Here is a 22882-nt window from a genome sequence, read left to right as displayed (position 1 = left end):
GCAAGGATCATTAGTAATTGCCTAGATGTGCAGTTGAGAAGGTTGATTCCAACTAAGTCGTTTCACATGAGCTCGTATATCATATATTTTTTAGCAAGGAGCAATGAATATGGAGGGCTACCACATAGAGGCCGAGTTGGAAGAGGGCCCAGAGAGATAAGGGTTTGTGATTCTTATGAGATATTGCATCATCCACCTAAACAACATTATAGTTTGGTCAATGATACTTTCATGATGCATATCACCAGGACCTTACGAGGAGGAATTCATCAAAGGTTGTCTCAAGATGCACAAGACCTAATCAAGCAATATGGGGCGTGGTTTATTCAGTTTCCCAAGTTCACATGTATAAGGATCCAAGGATGTCCTTCTCCTCCCCTTATGTTGCCACGATATCCTATGGATAGAATAGGATTTCTTGAGGTGACAAGGCAATTGTTAGCATGTACTAAATCCTTAAGGTACAAACATGGAGCTGTCATCACTAATTCCATTTCACTTGGAAACTCAATATAAGTTTGTCCTTCACTTCAAGCAGCTGAAAGTGCCGAGCCAGAACTATCTCTCTATTTATCTACACCATTTGCTTCTAGAGAAAATTTTGATCTCCATGGTCATGTTAAAGAGATGGCTGGAAAGAAGTACAGGCATGTGTCTCAAGTTGAAGACTTTTGGATGAATGCGCAAGATGATTCTGAGATAAGAAAGAAGATGCACTCTCATATGCCTCTTGACCTAATCAGAAAATGCAAGATTTATAGAGTGGCCAACCGGGCACAAGAAAGTGGTCAATACATCCAATCTACCTATGAGAAAGCCGACAAAGGAATAAAGATCAATTGGGATGAACATGAAGTCACGGATTTGAGGGAATTGATGGATCCTGTTTTAGCTTGCACACGAAGATGGGTAGATATTCAACATCAAAAGTTGAAAGAGCAAGATGTGAGTGAGAATGCTTCACACTCAAAAGGATCAAAGAGAAAGAATGAACAAGGAAAGAAAGAAACTTCCAAGAAGAAGCAAAAGACAAATCTTGATCAAACTCCCAGTGTTTCTTCTAGACATGAGAAAGATGATCAAGGTGAAGATCAAACAAGAAATGAAGATGTAGTCCACGAAGTAGATGAATCAATAGAGTCAACAATACAAAATGACAGGAATGACAAGCGAGAACAAGGAAGAATGTCTCAAGATTCATCACACCCAACCTTTCATATTCAGATTTGTGATGATGAAGAACAAGAGGATAATAATGAAGTAACCTCTCCTCCTAGAAATGAATCTCCACCTGAAGAAGTACAAGAGAAGGAAGATCCTCCATTCTCGAATGGCTTAAGGACAGGCTTACCAAAGAAATGATAGAAGAAGAAGAAGAACAAGCATTTGATTTAGATAGTCTTTTAAGTGGATCTCAAGAGGTCATTGAGAAAAGGAAAGCTCCAAAAATGTCTAAGATAATAAGGGATGATACAGGTTCTAGAAGGATAGAGATTGCCACTCCCACTGCAGATAAGTATGAAGATGAGATCTTGGCAGAGGAATATGATTTGGAAACATTTGACTTGGGTCCACTCACTTTCGAGCAAGCCATGGAGGAAGCCACTAGATCTGTAAAAGCAGTAAATGAGAAGCTTAAAGCCGAAATAGAAAAGAACAAAAGATAGGAGAAAGAGGTACGTGCATGGAGGAGCTATATTCAACAGTTTCAACAGCCTTTGAGACATCAAAGTCCGGCAACCACATCGCCTCCTTTGCTTTCTATCGAGTTAGTTGATCACATGGAGAAAATGAAAAATTCAGCACAACTTCTAGAGGCTTGGATCAACAAATCTTTCACAACGTCTAATGAGTTTTGTAAGGAATATGATGAAAATAATTGGAAAAGCCATTCGAGTTCTTGAGATAATTAATAACCTCATGATGACAGTTGATGCCTTCGTCCATACTAAGGACGTCACCATTCTTGTTTTGCAAACAATAAGGAAGGCACCTAGACAGGTGCAGGCACAAGAAGGGATAATTAGGAAGGAATCAACTCCTAATCTTTTATAGTGGTCAATCTTGTTTCAAATAAAGAAACTCCTTTTTGAAGATGTGAGTAATAGATGTAACCAAGTGGAAGATACCGTCCATCCTATTCATGATAAGATCATTGAGGTAATGAGTATCATTCTTGACAAAAGAATGGAAATTGAAGCAGATGTGGACATTCAACAATTAGAAAAAAGGGTAAAGGTTATCTTTCAAGGAGAAGATGGACCGATCACAGAAAAACAGTTGGATCTTATGCATATCACTATGTTTCATATTGATAAAACAAAAGAACTTGAGCATGGGTCTCACTTCTTATAGCCTTTGATGAGGTGATTCACCTAGAGCAGCGTATGAAGAATCCACCTGAGATTCTTATTTTTGAAATTGAGAGCATGACGTCCAGATTCATCGAATATGCCAGGAAGGAGAAAGAGAAAGGAAATAAAATTCTAGAAGAAAGTTTGTTATGATCTCATTTGGCATGTCACGTTCCTATTGGAGGATGTTTCCTTGATTTCAGTGTTGGCATGTGTTATTCTCTCATTGGTTGATTCATGGCAATGATTATCCAAATAGGGTTTTCATTTATGTCAAACCCTAATTAGGGTTTAAGTGGCAAAATCTTGGCCCTTGATCTCCATTCGATCTTGGCCTTTCATTGTATTTGGAAGCTCTATATAAGCTCCACTCATTTCATTTGTAAAGGTTAAGAAGGAGAATAGGAATAAGAGCAGATAATAGTTAACAATTGATAGTAATAGTGAATAGTGAGAGAGCAATACTAGCAAGAGTTAGACTTGAAGAATTGTTGTTATTTGGTCATTGGATTAATGAAACATTGAAGTTATGGTGTTTTTGCTCAATCCTTGAAGCTCATTACATGGTTCTTCTATCTTCTTAAGCTAATCTTTTAATGAATAATTTTAGTATTAGATTTCATGGTGGAATGTTGTATTTGATACATTGTGAAGCTCGTTATCCATACCACTAGCTTCCTTGTTGATTGTAAGTGAGCCTTGTGTGGTCAACTGGAGCATTTAAAAATGTTTAAGTTCGATTATTGTTTAACCCTTGATATGCATTCAATTGATGGTGTCTATGGTTGACAGTAATTTGAAAACCTTAAAACATCCCTAGAAGATTGCATTAGTTCTAGCAAAGTTGTTCATGAATGGCGATGCTATAACTAGTTGAGTTTCACTTATATTGTTTCTTCATCCCTTCATGCTAGAGTAGTTTAGAATTCCCTCTAAACCCTCACCTTTTGCCTTTTTTTGAAAATCATTTAGTAGTATTAGGGAAAATCCCTACTGCATACCATTTGCTAATCAATTGTTGAGTCTTTTCAAATCATAAATGCTGCTTTGATGAAACAGTAATTACAACGACCAACTAGGCTTATCCACACATAGAGATCCTACATTCAGAACCTTGGAGTCTTTCTTGGATGAACCTTAAGCAAATCTTCAGCATCCAAAAGATTTTGTTCAAGAGAGGGTAAGATACTTTGGTATTTTATTTTGAGTTTGCATGTGCCTAGTGAACACATCAACACCTTGGACACGAAGTTCGCTCTCCTTCCCTTGGGCATGAAGTTCGCTCCCCTTCCTTGGTCATGAAGTGAATTTCAAACTAAAACAATCTTTCTTCCAATCACTTCATTGTTTCATCAATTCAATCCTTAGGTTTTTTAATCCTTAATCCACCAAAAGATGTCAAACTTTCCCTATGAAAGCCTAAAATGCAAAATTCGCTCCTATCAAAGGATACATGAAGTAAAGTTTGCTCTAAAGAAGGAGCACTTGAGGTGTTCTCAAACCAAAATCATACTCACTCTCCTCATTCATACATTCTTCACACTCAAACAAGGCTCTTAAGGGAAATTCGTTTCAAAAGTGATGGTCAAGAAGTTAACTTCAAATTGGAATTCTGACTTACCTTTATTCACTCCATCCATTCAAACTTGTTAGAACTACTTTGCTCTCAACTAAGGGCGTTCAAAATGAATTTCGCTCCTCATAAGGAGCGCTTGAAGTTTTCGCCCTCGACCTTGAGCACTTGAATTATCCCTAATTGGCAATCTTTCACACTCTTCGGTTGAACTCATGATAGACTCGCATGAAATCTATACATTACAAACTCACTCATTTCATCTGGGAGGGAGATATTAGACTAAGAGACTAGGACCCGAGCAAAAAAAGGGGGTTCCCATTTTGATGGGGCGATGTGTGAAATGGTCACAACAGGAAGGAATGTGGCCGACAGATTGTGGTAATCTTGGTCATATCCAAAAGTTTTGTAAAACCAGGGTCTTAGCAGGCTCATGTTGCAGAGTATTTTGAGAAGGGGGCAGCCTTCTACGCATTCATGGCCAAAAGTCTTGCAGATTATGTCAAGTCTTCTGTAAGGTAGTTAGAAGGATAACCATTAAGGAAGGGTATTGAAATAATAATGTAGTGTTTCTATAATGGTCATCGTAGTTAGTCGTTTTTAGTAACTTCTATTTTTGTCTTTCCTGTTTCTATTCTCGATTGTTTCCTATATGGAAAGATTGTCTTGTAATTTCTTTATAAGGAGCCTTTCGTCCTTTTGTAATGAATTAGTTTGATCAATAATATTTACACAGCTGACTTTTAAAGTAATCTCCACACTTTAATGTGGCATGGCAGTCTGTATTAATGTTCAAAGTGCAACTTCATAGGTTGTGATCAGATTCCAAAATTGGTACAGTAGCTTCATATTAATATTTTACTTTATCTATAAATTTCTATCTTTCAAGTTTCAACATAGCATATGACACTTGAAACCCAAGAAAATATGAACTTAAATAAAGATGCAATTGAAATAATATTGAGAATAAAGTGGAACAACTACCATAGTCTTAATTAAAATTCAACAATAAATAACTTCAACTGATCCTAGGAATGGTATGTCCAGCTAAGTTAATAGAAATCATATGACAGTAATTATTTCAGTTTTCAGAAACTCGTCCATATCACACCAACAAAGCTTGAAAATCCTCACACCAATATACTACCAATTGAAAGTCGGAAACTTCCCTGCAACTATCCAGCTTAATGGTAATTCCTAAACAAAGTTACTCAAATAAAAATGAGGGTTTTTTTCTTCAAATCCATTTTTTGTCAAAGTGCTTTTGTCCTAGGGTAGAAAAGATGAACAATGTTCAATCTCAAGAGAGTAATTTTATAAAATTGGTAACACTCTGCAAAGCTCAACTCCTTATATAAGGTTTTGAGGAAAAATTATATTATTGTGTTTTTTCTCCTTTTTTGTCCAAAACTTTATTTTTGACATGACAAAAAGATCAAATATCTTATTGGCTTCCCTATAATAATGTGGGAACACATTTTCATCAAAATATTTTCTAATACCAATTGCTTCTTGCATAAGGCTGTGAAGTTTCCAATTCAGACACAAGCTTTTTTAACTAATAAAGAGTCATCTTCTGCTTCGAGTTTTTTTATCCCCACAGAATTGGCTTATGATAATCCGAAAATAATTGATTCATACTCAACTTCATTGTAAGTGTGACATCCCCCCCAAAAATGAGCCACCATGAACAAAGTTTCCATTTCCATCTTGAATAATCACCTCAGCATCAGCCAACTCTAGGTAGCCTTTAGAAGCTTAACAAAATTGAGTTTTACAGCCTATATGTTGCTTATATAGCTTGCATTTCCCTATCCATCGTCTCCTTCATCCAATCTATAGTGTCTTTGTCTCCAAGCATCCACAAAACCACCCCTAGTAGTTTTGTTTCTCTACAATGTCCAGTGTATTCATTCAAAGAATCTTGTGGAAAACAACATTCAATACTTTAATGCCATCAACCTATGATGCATTTTGATTATGTATGCTTGGTAGAAGTGAATCCTCATTTCATGTTCATCTTTTGTGATAAAATGTTTTTTAAGCCAACAAAATTTGTGTCAAATCTAGTCATACCTTTGCAAACAAGTTCTTTGCCTTTTGCAAAAGTTCTCATTGTGATGATGACTTTATTATTGTAGATATATATTTTCTGATGCTTGTTCTGTAGAATAGAATTAATGGACGGGAGTTTTTTGTATCAAATGGTAGCACATAGTGTTCAAAATATGGAAGGGTACATCTCCATTAGAATCCTCTTGGTAGACAAACAAATTGCAGCATTGTAGCCCAACTCCTATTGATCCACCTCAGATGCTGAACTATCAAACTTTTATTTTTAGAAAACCTGTGTTGTATAGATGTTCTTACCTGAATATGTTTACTGGTTAGCTTGAGTTGAGTGTGCTAGAGGAGGATGGTTTGTCTTGGTGGAGGATTGGTACAAGTAATTGTGTCTTTGATGGATTCTAAAGTGTTTGCAAACCTCTGTTCTTTTACATTTCCAAAAATCCAAACCTATGAGCTGCAAAGTGAATCCCAAAACTGTTTCTTTCTTTTATAATGTGTAACTGGCAGAGTGACGAGTTAATTGTTTAATCCTGAGAAATTTGCATGCTATTCATGTTGGATATGTGTTGTACGCTGCACATTTTCTACTCCCCACCATTCCTAGTGTGCATGGTTGGGGAATTTTAGGAGTCATGTGGAATACAAGACATAATGTGTGGGAATATGGGGGGTCATTATAGGTGGGTTTTGGCCCATGATTTATATCTATTGTATTGTAATACTGTTTGGTGGTTTCCTTTGGTGATGTGCATATAATTACTTGCACATGGATTAGGCTAAAGCAAAGTAGTCACACGTGAGAATAGTGTGAATGGTTGTGTTAATATAGTGAGTTTTGTTTCTGTGATCACAATGTACTGGAATTAGACCCAATCACATGAGGAATCACTCTAGACCTGCCAGCATCAAGGCCTAATAATCTCTATTTTGTGTGTGTGGGAAGAGTGAGATCTTAACTTCTATGTCAGACCAGTTTCTAGAGTGGTATTTCTTTCTTTTCTTCTGCATTCTCTTTCAATGGATGTGAAAGGTATAATTTAGTTGGTATACATTTGGGTGTCGTAGTTCGGCTTGTGTTTGGTTCCTTACAACTCTAGAACTCTAACCATTCATTATTGATGATGGTGTTATGGATGATCAGGAAACATGCCATCTTCTGACCAACCTCAAGGCATACTATAGACAGTTCATTAAGTCTGCTTCCAAGGAGCCTATGTACTTTAAGACTCCATTGACAAAAAGTGTTCAAGAGGATAACAGGGATGTATTTGATGATGAGAATTTTGGATATTACAATTCATTTTCCGGTCCACAACAACATGGAGATGGAATGGGGAGAAGAGAACGAGGAAGCCATCATTTGGATGTTTCTGATCCATTTGCTCAACTAGTTGGAGGTAAGCCTTGTATTTTGCCTTGTTAGTTGCTGTAAGTGAATTGACTTACAAGTTTGTTGCTTATGATATTTAGTGAGAAGCAGATAAAAGCGTTGTATTTTATTGTTGTCTCCTATATTATTTGTGTTTCATGATTATTTGAAGCAAATCCACAGGATCTTGAATTTGCTTATCACATTTTCATTTACACGCTTAAGGAAAAATGCCCGAACGATTGTCTCTAATTACTATGTCTTGAATTTCATAGTTGCTTTATCAACTGAAATATGAAATTTCTAATACAAGTACTTGTAAGAAGCATTCAGTACTACTTTTGGCATAGATATGATGATTTAAGGATTTCATTCATTTACTCTGCCCCACCTTTTCTTGGTAAGGACAATGATGCGCTTTTTTCTTTTCATTTTAAATTCTTGATATTTTTTTAATCCCTGTCACCTGAATTATGCTTAACTGCTGTGACTTAATTAAAAACTTAAAGAGTTTCTCTAGTAAGATGCCTCAATCATTTTTACTAACTGAAGAAATATGCAGATACAGGTGAATCAAAAGATTTCCAAGATAGCGATTGGTCTCAATTGAGTCCATTAGAGAGTGGACAGGATTTGGAATTCACATGCCCTACTAGATGTGATAACAATCAAAACTTGCTATTCCTTCGGTCATATGGGCAAGTTGAAGGATATTTGCGGGAGCAAGCTGATTTGATTGATAAGTAAGAAAGTTGAAAATAAGAGGAAGCAGAGTTGTTTTACATCTTAATGAAAGTGATGTTTATATGATTGGAGTTTTTATAGTTTCTTACAAAATTATGACAATGATTTTCTTGCAGACATGTTGCACTTTTCCCAATGAATGCGTTTGAGGCAAAGTTGAATCAGCTTGAGAAACTTTCACCAGACTTACAACGGGTGGGTTTTTGATGGGACATATTTGAGATTTGAAGTTGTTTTCTTTGTTCTATAAAACGTGGAAGTCTTTTAGTGTGGTCTAGATCATTTGATAAGAATTTAGAAGTTTACTAGCCTATTTTCAACTTGCTTTGTTTGAAATGTTTGTTTGTTTATTTTTAACTTTTAATAGGTGAACTATTTGCGATACTTGAATAGTCTTTATCATGGGGACTATCCTGCTGCTCTGCAGAGTCTTCATCGGTACTTTGACTACAGGTTAGTCTATTTGGAATCTGTGAGATGCCCATTATTTTCTGAAGATATTGTTCTATTATCAGTATTTTCACAGATAGCATACGTCAGTAATCGTCTATAGCAATTTAATTCCTCTTGCGTGTTAGTTGTTCAAATATCCCCTAACTGTGGCATGTTTATATAGTGTTTATGTTTTTTATGTCTGTACAATTCATTACATCTAAATTTGATATTTTTGTGTTCTTTCAATGTGTTACTGTGTTTATTAATTTAAAGAACACAATAATGTATTAAATTGAAGTATAACAGTTAATAGCATTACTGTCATAAATTTAATACATTAAAAATTTAGTAATCAATATATAACAGTAAACACATTGATTACTGTTATTAAATTGAAAAACAATTTATAGCAGTAATTTATACGTATGAACTATGAACTGGTTCAAGTTGAAAAACTTAATTACATATATATAGCAGTAATGTATAACAGATAACTGTTATATATATGTATTTAAGTTTTAAGTTTTAACATTACAGTTATATATTTCATATATAAACTTAAATACATATATTTATCTTAAATTTTTCATTTTTTATAGTTTTATATATATGCAAACAAAATCGCAGGTTTTCAAAATGAGCAAGAAACTTGTGAAAATTGCTGAATGGCGTCGAGCGAGGGAGCACAGTCGGCAAAGTTGCAGCTGAAGTTGCCAAAAAATGTAGCTGAAATCGGGTGTTGGGCATAGGGAACGGTTGTGCGATATGGAGGAGTGAAATTGCCTTCTTTTTGCGTTTCACTTTATTTTGTTTTAGTTTTTACTTTTAGGGTTTTTGTCAGTTTTTAAAGACTTGATTTTTTATTTTTTAATCGCAATTTTATCGAAAAAAATCTCAATTTTTTTTGCCAAAAGCTCCGATTTTTAGGGTAAAATGGGGCACAGTTTTAAAGCCAATTAAATTGGTTGGCCATTTGCCTCGCGATAAATCTTGATCTGGCCGATATTTAGCCGATATTTTCATCTTTGGTTTTGACCTTCTTGAGCGATTTCCCCCGTGTGTTCTATAGACTTGCTACGATCTCGTCTGGGATGCCTTGCAACTAGGTTTTCGGGGCTCTTGACGGATTTGACAAGAGGCTTGAAATACTTGCATTTTGTCTCCTTGCTTTTCGTGTTGAAAAGGCTAAAAGTGAGTGTGATAAATGAAGAACCCAAACTTTATTTGTTTCGATTTTTAAGCACTGCATGGGGCATTCTATTCTTTGGGGTTTTTTCAGGTATTTTGCAAGGCGATAGCAAGACAGAAAAAGAAAAAAGAACATCAATTCATTAAACACAAGCGCTCGAATTTCACTTGGTGTCGACCCTTTGAACATGCTCTAAGTGTTGGATTTTCGGCATTTTCATCGGCATCATCTTCGACAATGACGAGACCTTTTAAAAATGTCCAAAGTTTTTAAAAAAGTCCGAACTTTCATTTTATTGTTTGCTTTTACAGCATATTTCTGTGGTTTGTTTGGTATTTTCTTAGGCTCTTAGAAGGCAAAACGATCCACTTCTAAAAAGGCTGAACTTTACATTGCTTTGATTTTAAAGCATTGCGTGGGCACTTTTTGGTGTATTCTTCAGCTTTCTTTGAGGCGATAACAAGACTTTGGAAATAACTGCCCAAGCCTTAAAAAGGTCTGAACTTTCTCTTCATTTTATTTTGGCCATTAGCTCTTTGCCTTTTCAACATTTCTATCGGTGACATCAAGATGACTTTGGTTTAGTTTCCGAACTTATGTCTTGTTTGACTCACTGCATTGCTTTACACTTTGTTTTTGGGGCTTCTTTGTTTGGTATTTTGAAAGCCCGATGATAAAAGCGCTTTGCCTTAGAATCAACTAAACTTTATATTATTTCTCTCTTAAGCCTAATACTTCGTGTTCTGATTTTGTTTCTTTTCTTACATGTTTGACACCTTTTAATCATTTTACCTTACACGCTTTTGATGTTATCTTCAGTAGTTTTCACGGCTTTATCAAAGGTGATGATACGACATATTTCGTATTCTACTTCTTTGATTTGAATACGATTTTGCCCTTTTGCCAAAAAGCCCGAACTTTATTTTCTTTTGACCTTATTGGACGCTCAATACCTTCGGTATTTTTCATGGGGTTTAAAACACATACTTTGCCCTTTTGTTTTGCGTTTTTAAAAAAAAGTTTGAACTTAGTCTTTGTTTTCTCCTTGACACAAGTTTGGGGCTTTATTTGGTGTTTCTGAGGGCGAAATATAAATGTTAAGACGTTTAAAACTCTTTTTTTCTTCAAAAGGATCAACATTACTTTTGTTTGCTTGTGTTTCCTTGTAAGTGCTTTGCTCTCTTGGTACAGCTTTGGATTTAGCAAGACAGGCTTAAAAAATGAAATGTTTTAGGTTTGATAGATAAGGCCGGATGTGGGCTTTTTGTTTAAACCTTGGCCTCAATACATTTCTCAACAATGCAACAAGGATGCACTCCATCATTTTGCAAGATCTGATGTCATATTCCAGACATTGTTTCTCAAGCATTCTAGGGCTGTGGCCTGGTTGTTTCTTTGGTTTTATGAAGGCTCGGCCTCTTGTGGCGGCGCTCAAACTCTCGGACCAACACTACGAGCTTGCTCAGGTATGATTCTCGTTGCTTTTAGGAATCAGCTCTTTCTCTCTCTTCCAAACCAAAGACTTATTTAGGACCTTGACGAGGCAAACCAAGGAATGAGGGGGGTCCCTGTTAGAGACGGGGAGTGTGTGCAAGGCACAACAAATACTTCCGGATGTTGGGAGGGGGGGGGGGGAGGTGAATCGGCATATATTAATACTTAGCCAATTTAACCATTTAGTTACCATTCATTCCAATTACAATATGTGCAGAAGTAAAGAACTGGAAATCAAAAGAGCAATCACACATGAACACCTATGTGGAAAACCCAAAGAGGGAAAAACTACGGTGAGAACTATCCCACTATATGAAAGCAAGTTACAAAGTTTTAGGCTCAAGGCCAAGGAAGCTGACTGCTTTTGATTTTGACTTGGAAGACTAAGGCGCACAACCTTAGGGCAAGAAACTATGGACTTGCAAACACTGAAAATCACTTTTTCAAGGCAAGATACAATGGACTTGCAAACACTGAAAATCATTTTTTCAAGGCAAGATACAATAGTTTTTGCCCTCTTGGGTGAATAACTTAAAACATAAAGCACGTAATGCAGAATAATAACGCCATAGATATCAGACAAGTATAAGAGATATTATTCCATTCATAATTGTGTGTTGCAAGTTACATTCTGAAGTATATAAAGATATCGAGGGGGTGTGAGTGCCAACCGTCGTACCGCAACTACCACCGCTCGGCTACCAACTAACAAACCCAATTACAACTTAATTAACTAGTCGTATTCCCGTATACAATAATGCGGCTAACATCATTCCCCCCAAAATAAAAGTCGTCTCCAGGCGACTTACAACAAAAATGGAGATTATGCAACCTAGACTATATACATATCAGAAAAACTAGGGAGGGGGCTGAGGAAGCGTCCCTGTAACAGAAGGCTGAGATGCCGATGTTTGGGCCGCCAAACGGGCACGGAGCTCATACACCTGCTGAGTGCGTACAGTCACATCTCGCTCTGCCACCAATACTTTCTCCAAAGCTGTCTTCACCATGTGTGCGGCTTCCAGCAACTCCTCTTTTGTATTCGCTGCCTCTGTTGCGCAGACCAACCGAGTCTGCAACAGACTCCTCTCGGTACTGACGACATCCAACTCCTGCTGCACGTGGCTGCTCATACGTTGCTCAGGTGCCAGACGAATCTCTACCTCGACTGTCTCTGCCCGGGTCTCAGCCGACTTTGCGCGGGCCACCTCAAGCTGTGCCAACAACTGTGCCCTCTCGGCTGCCCATGAGGCCTGCTGACTGGCCACCTCCTTCTCCAACACTACTCGTGTAGCCTCCCTGACTGCAGACTCCTGCTGTGTACGCCTCAATGTATAATAGGCATCCTGGTAGACCTGCTCGATCTCGCGGACAACTGCTGTCACCCGACTCTCCACAACGGGCTGATGCAGCCTCCAAGCCTGGAGCACCTCCTCTGTCTCCGTAGTCAGCCACCCCTGAGACTCAAAGCAGGTAGCAAAGGCTGCCGGGCAGCCCACTCGCATAAACTGTAAGACCTGCTGTAGCTCCACCACCACCTGCTGCAATGCTTGCGTCTGGGCAGCGGCCAGCACCCGCCTACCCCTCGTCACCATATTAGCCATGTCAGCTAGATAGGTCTCAATATCCTCCCCCGTCTGTGCTGAAGGCTGTGAAGTCTCTGGTGGAACGGACGCAACGACATCCTACTGTGAAGGTACCTCCTCTGCCACCGAAGGTGTACCATCTCCGGGCGCTTGCCCAGCAGAGGCGACCTCCTCTGCCTCGTTCCCAACTGTGAGTCCATGTGCCTCTCCTGATGAGTCATCCAAGTCTACTACCTCTGCTCTAGTCTCTCGACACGGTGAGAATACAACAGCTCCCTCTGGTTGTGCCAGTGTCATCTGAAACCGCTGTGTGAGCTAGCTTTGCATAGCCACGAGGTCGGCATGCATCTCTACGACTGGGGGATGGTTCGCAGTCATCGACTCCTCCAACAAGGAAGTGGAAATAGTCACCACTGCGTCACTACTCACGACGTCCAACCGCACCTGAGGCTCGGTATCCACCACCTCCGTCAGCCCCTGCTCCTCAGTGACCACTACTCGATGCGGTGACTCCTCTGTCCCTGACTCTGCCATGTCCTCGGTAAGTGCCGCTGTGGTTGGGCCCGGTGATGCTCCCTGGTGCTCGTGCTAGAGGGGACCAAGTGTAACAGGCGTACGGCTCTACCTGAAGGCCGGAATACAGGGGCCGCCCACTCCAAATGATGGCACAGGCATGCCCATCGGTAGCAGGGGTGGGGCAAACATGACTCGTACCGGCTCCTCCGTCGCTCGGCTGCTATCGCCCTCTTCCGTTTTTGATTCCTCTGTGCTACTGGAATCCCTCCCGCTGTCAGGCTCCCCTGAAGCCGAGGCCGTATCTACCGCCCTTTTCCGCTTCGCGGAAGAGTGCCCAATGTCCAAGTGTGCTGTCAACGGTCCCTGTGGTCGTATCTCCAACTCTTCCTCGGGCACTGCTTCCCACGTGGCCTCCAGGAACAACCCTATAGCGTAGTGAGGCATATAGAATGTGCGATGCTGCAGCGTCAAAAACTCATACATGCGCTTTGCGAGTAATGTGGCCCAATCATACACGATGCCATTCATCAACCCGTTCATCGGCATAATCTGAGGGAGGGTGATGTCCGACGCCCTACTTGACCCTGTCAATCTGCTCTTGATGACATCCATAGTGCATCTCCAGTGGCCCTCCGCAACCAAAGTCTTATGGATTCCTCGACCCTTCGTGGCACTAGCCACGTTGTCCAACTCTGCTGTCGGTTCCTGGAGATTAATTTAATCCACCGCTCCTCTTCTCGTTTCATCTTTTTAGCCTTCAGTTCTATTTTCTTGCCCTGTCTGCCTGGGATGCCGAATACCCTCGTGAAGTCCCCTGCTTTGAAAGATACGGTAACATCCCTCCCGAGGTATTCGAAAGTGCTGGTGCATGTGTGCCTGTCGAAGGTGTCTACCATGAACCGTAGGGCACCCTCATACTCGCGGATAGGAAACACGGGCATCCGAACAGCCCACTCCACTTCCACCTTTCGGAGGTTTCGCTTCACCAGATCATCCGCGGGAGTGTCCTGCCACCATTTCCGGCATTCCGACCCATTCAAGCCTTCAAAGGTGATGTTCTGGGGCGTCAATGTGTTTTTCGCACTTATGGCAGCTTGTGGTGCCTTCTGTTTTTGCTTTTGTCGGGCGCTGGCATCCATGGTGCCGCTCGCAACACGTACTCTTGACGCTAAAACCCTGATATTGCTATCCCTTTGGCTGCTACTGGAGGAAGCCTGCACTTGTTTTTTCCAACTTCGTTTCCCTGCTGAATCCATTAATTTCTGGTATAACTTGGTATAACTGATTTCCGGCTAAAAATCCTACGGTCGTAGGACACCTTCGTAACGGCCTTCTTTGTTGTGTATGGCTACTGCTGTGCGGGCTGCTGGGGGTTTCCTTCGCCTTCTTTTTGTTCCTTTTCCTTCTCCCCTGTGCGTGGCCTGCCTGGTGTTCCTTTATGCCGGCTGCGTGGTTTTCTTTATGCTGGTGCGACGTGTTTCTTTTTCCTTGCTGTGCAGCGTGCTTCTTTTTTCTTGCTGTGCGTTGTGCGGGGGTTTTGTGTTTCCTTGTTTGCCTTGCGCGGGGGTTTACGCTGGGTGTGCGGTGTGTGGGTGACCACCTTCGGTGGTTCCACCATATGGTGGACCCACTTTTTTTTTTGGTTCTTTTTGCCGTACGGTACGGTCAACCGTACCTTTTTTTTTTTTTTTCTATCTTATACTAGACTGACAAACATCCAGACTACGGGGGCCAGGTTCCCTCCGTTCGTGATAAATCTTTAATTTCGATCCATTGATGGCGTCTAGCACCTCCTTCCCGTCCAACATCCACAACTTAATCGCCCCATTCGTATTGACCTCGCGTATCTTGAAGGGCCCTAGCCATCGCACTTTGAATTTCCCAGGTTTGATTCGTTCTTCCCGTTGATGTTCAACACTAGCTGTCCGGGAGTAAACTTCATTCGCCGCAGGTGCTTGTCATGCCACACCTTTCATCTTTGCTGGGCTGTCTCTGTGGCCCATTGTGCCAGCATTCTTTTTTCGTCCAACTTACTTAAGGCATACAGTCTCTCCCTCAGGCTCTCCATATCCTCGAGTTTGTTCTCTACTGCAATGCGAAGGCTTGGCACCATGAATTCCGCTGGCACCACCGCTTCCTGCCCGTACATGAGTTGAAACGGAGTCTGACCCATGGTCACTTTGTAAGTCGTTCTGTAGGCCCATAGTACAGAGGGTAACCTCTCTTCCCAATCTTCCTTTTCTACCCCGCAGGACTTGTAAATTACCGATACCACTATTTTGTTTGTGGCCTCCGCCTGGCCATTGGCACGTGGATAGTACGGGCTCGATAATGAGTGAAAAATCTTCAACTCTGATGTCAACAGCCGTATGACGGTTCACGAAGTGGCCCCCCCGGTCACTGGTCAACTAAATAGGTATACCATATCGCGTAATGATTTGTTCGTAAATAAATTTCGCCGTGCTTACTGCCGAATTATCCGGGAGAGCCCTTGCCTCCACCCACTTGGTCAAGTATTCTGTCGCAACTACAATGTACTGGCATCGTCGTGTGCGGCTGGCCTTAAGAGGACCCACAAAGTCGAGTCCCCATCGTTCAAAGAGTTCCTGTGCGTGTGACGGGTTGAGGGGCATGAAGTCCCGCTTCAGAGGTTTGCCCCCCCGTTGGCAAGTGTCGCACCCCATGACCCATTCCTTGGTGTCGTGATGTACCGTTGGCCACCACAGTCTTGCAAGAAGCACCTTGCGGGCTGTAGCGTTTGGGCCCATATGTCCACCTACGGGTCCTTCGTGTGCCTCCCTTAACACGCTCGAGACTTCTTCCTCCATGACACAACGCCTTAATACCTGGCCCGACCCCATTTTGTAGAGTAACCTGTTGATGAGCGAAAAAGTCCTACTCCTTAATACGAGCTTTCTTCGTTCCCCTGGAGGCATACCCTCCGGAAATCGGGACGTCGATAGGTACTCTCCAATCTTCCTGTACCACGAAGGGAGTACGGCTATTTGGAACAAGTTTGCATCCGGAAAATCATCATTTACTCCCTCTGGAGGTTCCCCCGACTTAATCCGGGACAGCTGGTCGGCTATGACATGGCTTCGCCCTGGTCTTACCACAATTAAAAATGTGAACTCCTGTAGTAGCAATAGCCAACGGCTTATCCTCCCTTGGATAATAGGCTTGTTTACCAAGTACATGAGTGCCTGGTGGTCTACGTAAAATGTGAATGGTGTGGCTAGGAGGTAATGACGGAATTTCTATACGGCATAGACCATACCAAGGGCTTCATGTTCTGTGGTACTGTAGTTCTTTTCCGCCTTCGAGAGCAACCTGCTGGCAAAGTAAATGGGGTGGTCCAACCTGTGTCCTCCTACTTGGGCTAATGTAGCCTCGATGGCATAGTTTGAGGCATCCACGTGAATGTGGAATTCCTTATCCCAATTCGGGTATGCCAGTATGGGTGCTCCCATCAACCTTGTCTTCAGCTCTTCAAAGGCCTTGCTCTGTGGCTTTGCCCAAATGTATGGTTCCCCTTTCCGTGTCAACTTATCCAACGGGTGGGACACCTTAGCGAAGTTCTTGATGAACCTCCTGTAGTACCCCACATGACCAAGGAAGGATTTTATCCCCATGACGTCCATAGGAGGTTCCATTTCTACTATTACTCGAATCTTGTCTGGGTCCGTTTTCAATCCCTCTTTACACACAATGTGTCCCAACAATCTTCCCTGTGGTACCATGAATCTACATTTCTTCGGGTTGAGGGCCAACCGTGCCCTCCGACATCTCTCCAGGCACTCCCCGAGAGTTTTTAAGTGGATGTCCTGTTCGCTGTAAATAGACCAATCATCTAGGAAGGCTTTGAAGTTCCCCACCGACGTCTTGTCGAAGATGTGCAAGATGATGCGCTGAAAGGTGGCAGGTGCATTGCATAGACCGAAGGGCATTCGGTTGTATGCGTACACACCGTCCTCCACCACGAAGGTTGTTTTCAACTTATCTTCCTCTGCGATGGATATCTGGTTGTACCCAGAGAACCCATCCATGAAGGAATAGATTTCATGTCCAGCTACTTCCTCCAAGATGCTGTCGGTGAAGGGTATGGGAAACGGGTCTTTAATAGTGACAACGTTCAGGCACCGGAAGTCTACACAGATCTGGATCTGATTGGCCTCTTTCTTGAGGGAAATCACAATGGGAGACACCCATTCGCTTGTCTGCACTTTGAAGATTATGCCCGCTTCCAACATCCGCTCAATTTCGTCGTTCACCCGTGCAGCATAATTTTTGTTCATTCGGTAAGGCCGCTTCCTCACCGGCTGGGCTCCCGGTACCAATGTTATTCGGTGTACACATAATTCTGGGGGCACGCCCTTCAAGTCCTTGTATGTCCATGCAAAGACATCCTTGTATTCAAGGAAAATTTTGAAGGCTGCAGCCTTTAGCACTGGATTCCAGTCGTCTCCGACAAGGATGATCTTGGGGTCACTCGTCTCCCCGAGATTTGTTTCCTTTAAATTGGCTTCCTCATATTTAATGGGCTCCCCCTTCGGGAATTGGTGTGCCGGCGTCTCATTCACTAATGCCTCCCCTTCCTTGTACTCGCCATATTCAGGGGGAAATATATCTGGTTCTTCTTCGATGCTCAATACATTGCACGACGGTGTAAATAGTTCATAATTTCCCATTTGTCAATGGAAGAGGCCATTCAAAGAGTCCCTGTCGTCCACTGAGCATGCCTCCAGTTCTAACACCCCTTCGTCACTAGGCTCCATGCGGCATCTCCACCCTCTGCTAACTGGTCTCTCTCAGATTCCGAGTCGGAGGAGGCTAACTCCTCACTCACCATCTGCGTACGGAGATCGATCACGTACTTCCTCCCGACGTTTTCCAAAGAAAGGGTATTCTGCTTCCAGTTATGGTTCGCTTTTGCTGCAATGAGCCACCCACGCCCGAGAATGGCGTCATATCCTTTCTGCTTCAGGGGGATTACTACAAAATCTAGCACGAATGGCTGCGTGCCAACCATCACCTGCTGGCCCATGAGGGTACCAAGGGGTTTAATCCCGTGTTGGTCTGCCCCTAGCAGGTTGAACGTAGGGGGCCACAACGTTGGCTTTCCCAATTTTTTCCATGTCGCTTTTGGGAGTACATTTACTCCTGACCCTCCGTCCACAATAGTGTCTGTCAAGGTAGTCCCCAGTATACCCATTTCTACCATCGCCGGGAGGCGCCTGCTGTTGACTACCAACAACATGGGGTCGACCGTGGGGCTCACGACCTCCCTAAACACGGGGTCGATTGTGGGGCTCACGACCTCCCTCGTTTTTACTTGTGGGGGTACAGAGTTTAAGATAGCCGTTTATAGTTGCGGCATGGTCTCCAGGAGGTCTTGAATTCTCATGGGTACCTCTACCTGCAATATTTGCCGTAAGATTTCCTCTTCTCCCCTCGTCCGTGGTGGACTTGCTGTCTGGTTGCTGTTCTGTCCTTGTGCGGCCATTTCCTTTGTGATCTCGTCTTTGGCCTCCCGCGCTCTCTCGGTCTCCGTGTGGGGATTTGGGTAGTGTTGTGACCATTTCACACATCGCCCCATTGCAAATGGGGACCCTTGCTTTTTGCTTTTTAGGGTTTTTTTTTTTTAGGTCTTTTAGGGTTTTGTTAGCTAGCCTTTGCATTTTGAGTGTTGTCGGGGAGATCAATAGGATAGCAAGTCCGGCTTGAGTGATGTCCTGATCCTGAAATTTGGCTAAGTCTGAAAGTCCTGATCCTGAAATTTGGCTAAGTCTGAAAGTCCTGATCCTGAAATTTGGCTAAGTCTGGAATGTCCTGATCCTGAATTTGACTGAGTCTCGAAACTGAAAAACCTCAAAAAACTAGATTTTGCAATATAACTCCTGGAGGTCTGAAACCACTCTCAAACATCCTGAAAGTATATATGGAATATAACTTAAAGTATAAGAAAGAAGAAACATAGAAGGAAATGTCACTTATACTCCATAAAAATTATCCTGAGAGAGAGTTCAAAAAGTCAAATTTCGCTCCTGTCCTTCACTGAGGACCCAGAGCGAATTTCGCTCCTGTCCCTCTCGAAGGGTCCAAGGCGAATCGCTCATGTCCCTCACCAAGGGTCCAGAGCGAAAAAGCTTAGTGGAGTCATTCCTGACCTTGTTTGGACAAATTGAGACATCAAACGCATGATGGAGGACGAAATGAGCATGATAGAGCATCCAGACTTGATCAAAAACAATGAAATGATGAAGTTTTTGCCTAGAAAGTCAAATTCGCTCCTGTCCCTCACTGAAGAACTAGAGCGCTTTTCTTTATATGCACAATTTTAGACCTTTTTTGGACATTAACTTTTATTCATAGCATGAAGTAAGATGATATCTTCCTTAGCCAAGACATTTTTTGATGAAAATTGTAAAGATTTGGCCCTGAGAGCAAAAATCGCTCCTGTCCCTCACTGAAGGACCGGAGCTTGAATTCCAATTTCGCATTATCCTTGCAAGATTTAAGTGGTTTCCCGATTTGAGGAGCTCAAGGGAAGTATGTTTTGCCCGTTGAATATAACTTAAGTATGCCACAATGAAGAAAATCGGCCTAAGTAACAAGTTCGCTCCTGTCCCTCTCCAAGGGACCAGAGCGATTTTCCCTCAAGACAAGATTCAGGCAAGAGAAAAACAAGTTTTACGTTTGAGGTGGGTGAAGGAAGACGTGATCAATCCGTTGAAGATAATTTTCGAAGCTAGCAAAGGACGAATTGGCTTGTAATTGCAAATTCGCTCCTGTCCCTCACTGAAGGACCGGAGCTTGAATTTCAAATTTGCACTGTTCTTGCAGGATCAAGACAATTTTATGATTTGAAGAGACCAAGGAAAACATGATTTATCCATTGAATATAATTTGGAAGGCTAACAAAGGACGGATAAGCTTGGATTTGCAAAATAGCTCCTGTCCCTCACCAAGGGACCAGGGCGAAAATGCTTTAAAGTGCACTCATTTCAAAGATCGAATAAATTGAACTCGAAATTCTAAGTAAAAATGCCATCTTGGACGTCAAAAATGAGGTCTTGGACGTAAAAAACAAGAAGTGTGAGGTCTAGAATGCTAAAGCGCTCCTGTCCCTCTGCCAGGGACCAGAGCAATGAGGTTAATATTCATTATTCTTCCCATGTCTAGGCGCCAACATCATTTTCAAATTGCATTAAATGCTAAATTTCGATGAACCTTGATATTTTTAATTAAAATTGGCATTTAATGGGTGCGCACAAGGCATTTAATTGATTGATTTAGCCTTTTAAAAATCATTAATTACGAAGGCATTTAATTAATTAATTATTAATTTAATTAAATAAGAGGGAGAACGCTTGGGTTTTATTTTTATATTTATACAAAAGTCGGCCTCCTTTTATTTTAATTTTTTGTTATTATTTGCCTTATTTTCAAGTCGGCCTAGAGGTAATTAAAGAGGTGAGCGCTTATATAAGGAGGGTACTTTGAGGCATGTTTTTCATTATTCAAATCATTCACTCATCATTTCAAGTGCGATTTGGAAGAGCAATTTGAGGAGCGAATTCTACCAGGAGTGGAGACTAAGCAGGGCGAAATTCATCTTGAAGGCTATTGGAGAGGCGTATTTCTTGCTAGATTGGAGGATAAATTCCAGATGTTTTGAAGGTATTTGAAGGCGAATTTCCAGATCTTGAAGAAGCTAGTGGAAGATGGAGTTCTTTTCCAGGCTAAAGGGGGCGCATTTTGCTAAAGGGAGTCTTGATCTACATTTTGCCTAGCAAAATTCATCTATTTTTACATCATCTTTAGAATTAATTCCCAAGTGGAGGTATGGCGTAATCACCTTGGCACCATTTTTGAAGATTTAAATTTTGCTTTGAAAATCCTAAATTAGGAAATGATAACTCAAGATTTATCATGAAGTTTCCTAATTAAAATCTTGAATCTTCCTTTTAAAGTTTAATTTTTAGATTTCAAGATATATTACTAATTTTGAAATGTTGTGTAGGCATCAAATGGAGATCCCGGAGTTGGAAAATCAAGCCAGATCAAGGACAATCAAGCAAGGACAAGGACGACCTTCTTCAATCCAGCCTAGCAAGGACAAGGGCGACCTCCTCCAGCCTAGCATCGACAAGGACGACCTTCTTTGGACTAACGTCATCAAGGGCGACCTCTTCCATTCCAGCATTCCAAGGCGAGGTACAACAGTCATCCTGCACATCAAGGACACAAGAAGTTAGAACAAAGGTTTGTTGAAGAAGCAGATAGTTCCAGATGAATTAATTAAAGATAGCTTCTCAACAACATCAAGTTGAATATCTACCAAGTTACAAGTGTCAGATGAGGTGGCATCCCAGTCATCACTTCTCCAGTCAGTGTGGTCCACCTCAGCATTTCCAGATTCAATGTACCTAACTCATGGAAGGTGGCACAAACTCCGATGTACCTACCCTAGCTATCCATTGGTGGAATTTTCTAGAGAGGACATGTGTCCAAGCAATACAATTATTTCATTGGTCAAGCATTAAATGTTATGTAATGGTTGTAACAAACCCTAATTAGGGTTTTCATTGTAAAATCTTGGCCATTGATCTCGAATTGATCTAAGCGATCGAATTGTATTGAGGGCACTATATAAGCCCTGGCATTTCATTTTGTAAAGGCAATTAGCAATAGTTAGATAATAGTTAGAGAGTTGAAAATAGTTAGAAGATAGAAATAGAATAGTAACTAGAGTAGAGTAGAAAGAGAAGGCAAAGATTGTTGCCAAGATGTTGTTGTAAAAGACTTGTAACTTCATTAAAGAAATGGTGAAATTTATGGGTCGATTCGACAATTTGCATGGTCTTTATACTTCTCATATTTGATTTCATGTTATTAGATGAGTGGAAGAAATGTGCTTGATTGATGGTGGAATTCGTACATCCATACTACTAGCAGTTTGTTGATTGCAGACTTGCCTTGCGTAGTCAACTGGAATCATTCAGCTTAAGCCTAACTTCAATTGTCGCTTCTTCATTGATATGCATCAACCTGATGGTGTCTATGCTTGCAGTGATGATTTGAACATCATAAAGCTTCCCTTCGAAGATCGCACTAGCCTTGTGGAGATGGTCCTGCGATGTCAAAACAAGACCTAGTTAGAATTTCATCAAAGATCAATCATTGCTCCTACATTCTTAGTATTAGGATTAGATTCTTTCCTCGCCCTCATCTTTTTTCCTTTTTTCAAATCTAAGCTAGTGAAAATCCTGTGTTCCAGCAATATTCAAAGCAAATCCGAAGTTCAGGCATCAAATGTAAGTCCCCTTGTGATTCCAGCAAATCACATCATACCACAAAGAGCTTATCCACACGTAGAGACCCTACATACAAGAACATTGAAGTCACCCTAACTGATCCTTCTTGCGATATCTTCAGCAGTTAGAGATTTTATTCAAGAGAGGATAAGGTACCTTTAGGTATTTTATTCTGTGTTTGATAGTGTACAAAATACACGTCAACAGGTAGGCAATCTTTTTAGCCTACGCGCTT

At 41.3% G+C, this 22882-nt stretch overlaps 1 protein-coding gene across 2 annotated transcripts in view; it reads left to right on the top strand.

Annotated features, from left to right (window-relative positions):
* The window catches only part of LOC131027329 (anaphase-promoting complex subunit 5), a 213210-nt gene that overhangs the window by 55112 nt on the left and 135216 nt on the right, over nt 1-22882 (top strand). Inside the window, exons 4-7 of one of the 2 annotated variants that reach the window (XM_057957347.2) lie at nt 7139-7394; nt 7935-8109; nt 8227-8305; nt 8478-8563. In XM_057957347.2, coding sequence (XP_057813330.2) covers nt 7139-7394; nt 7935-8109; nt 8227-8305; nt 8478-8563 — 596 coding nt within the window. Of the gene's footprint in view, nt 1-7138; nt 7395-7928; nt 8110-8226; nt 8306-8477; nt 8564-22882 lie in introns of both variants that reach the window. The other variant, XM_057957346.2, reaches the window with a different exon arrangement.

Source organism: Cryptomeria japonica, chromosome 3 (assembly GCF_030272615.1).
Source record: "Cryptomeria japonica chromosome 3, Sugi_1.0, whole genome shotgun sequence".
In the NCBI taxonomy this organism is placed as follows: Eukaryota; Viridiplantae; Streptophyta; class Pinopsida; order Cupressales; family Cupressaceae; genus Cryptomeria; species Cryptomeria japonica.
Note: the sequence above shows the minus strand (reverse complement) of the source record. Positions and strands in the feature narration are given on the sequence as shown.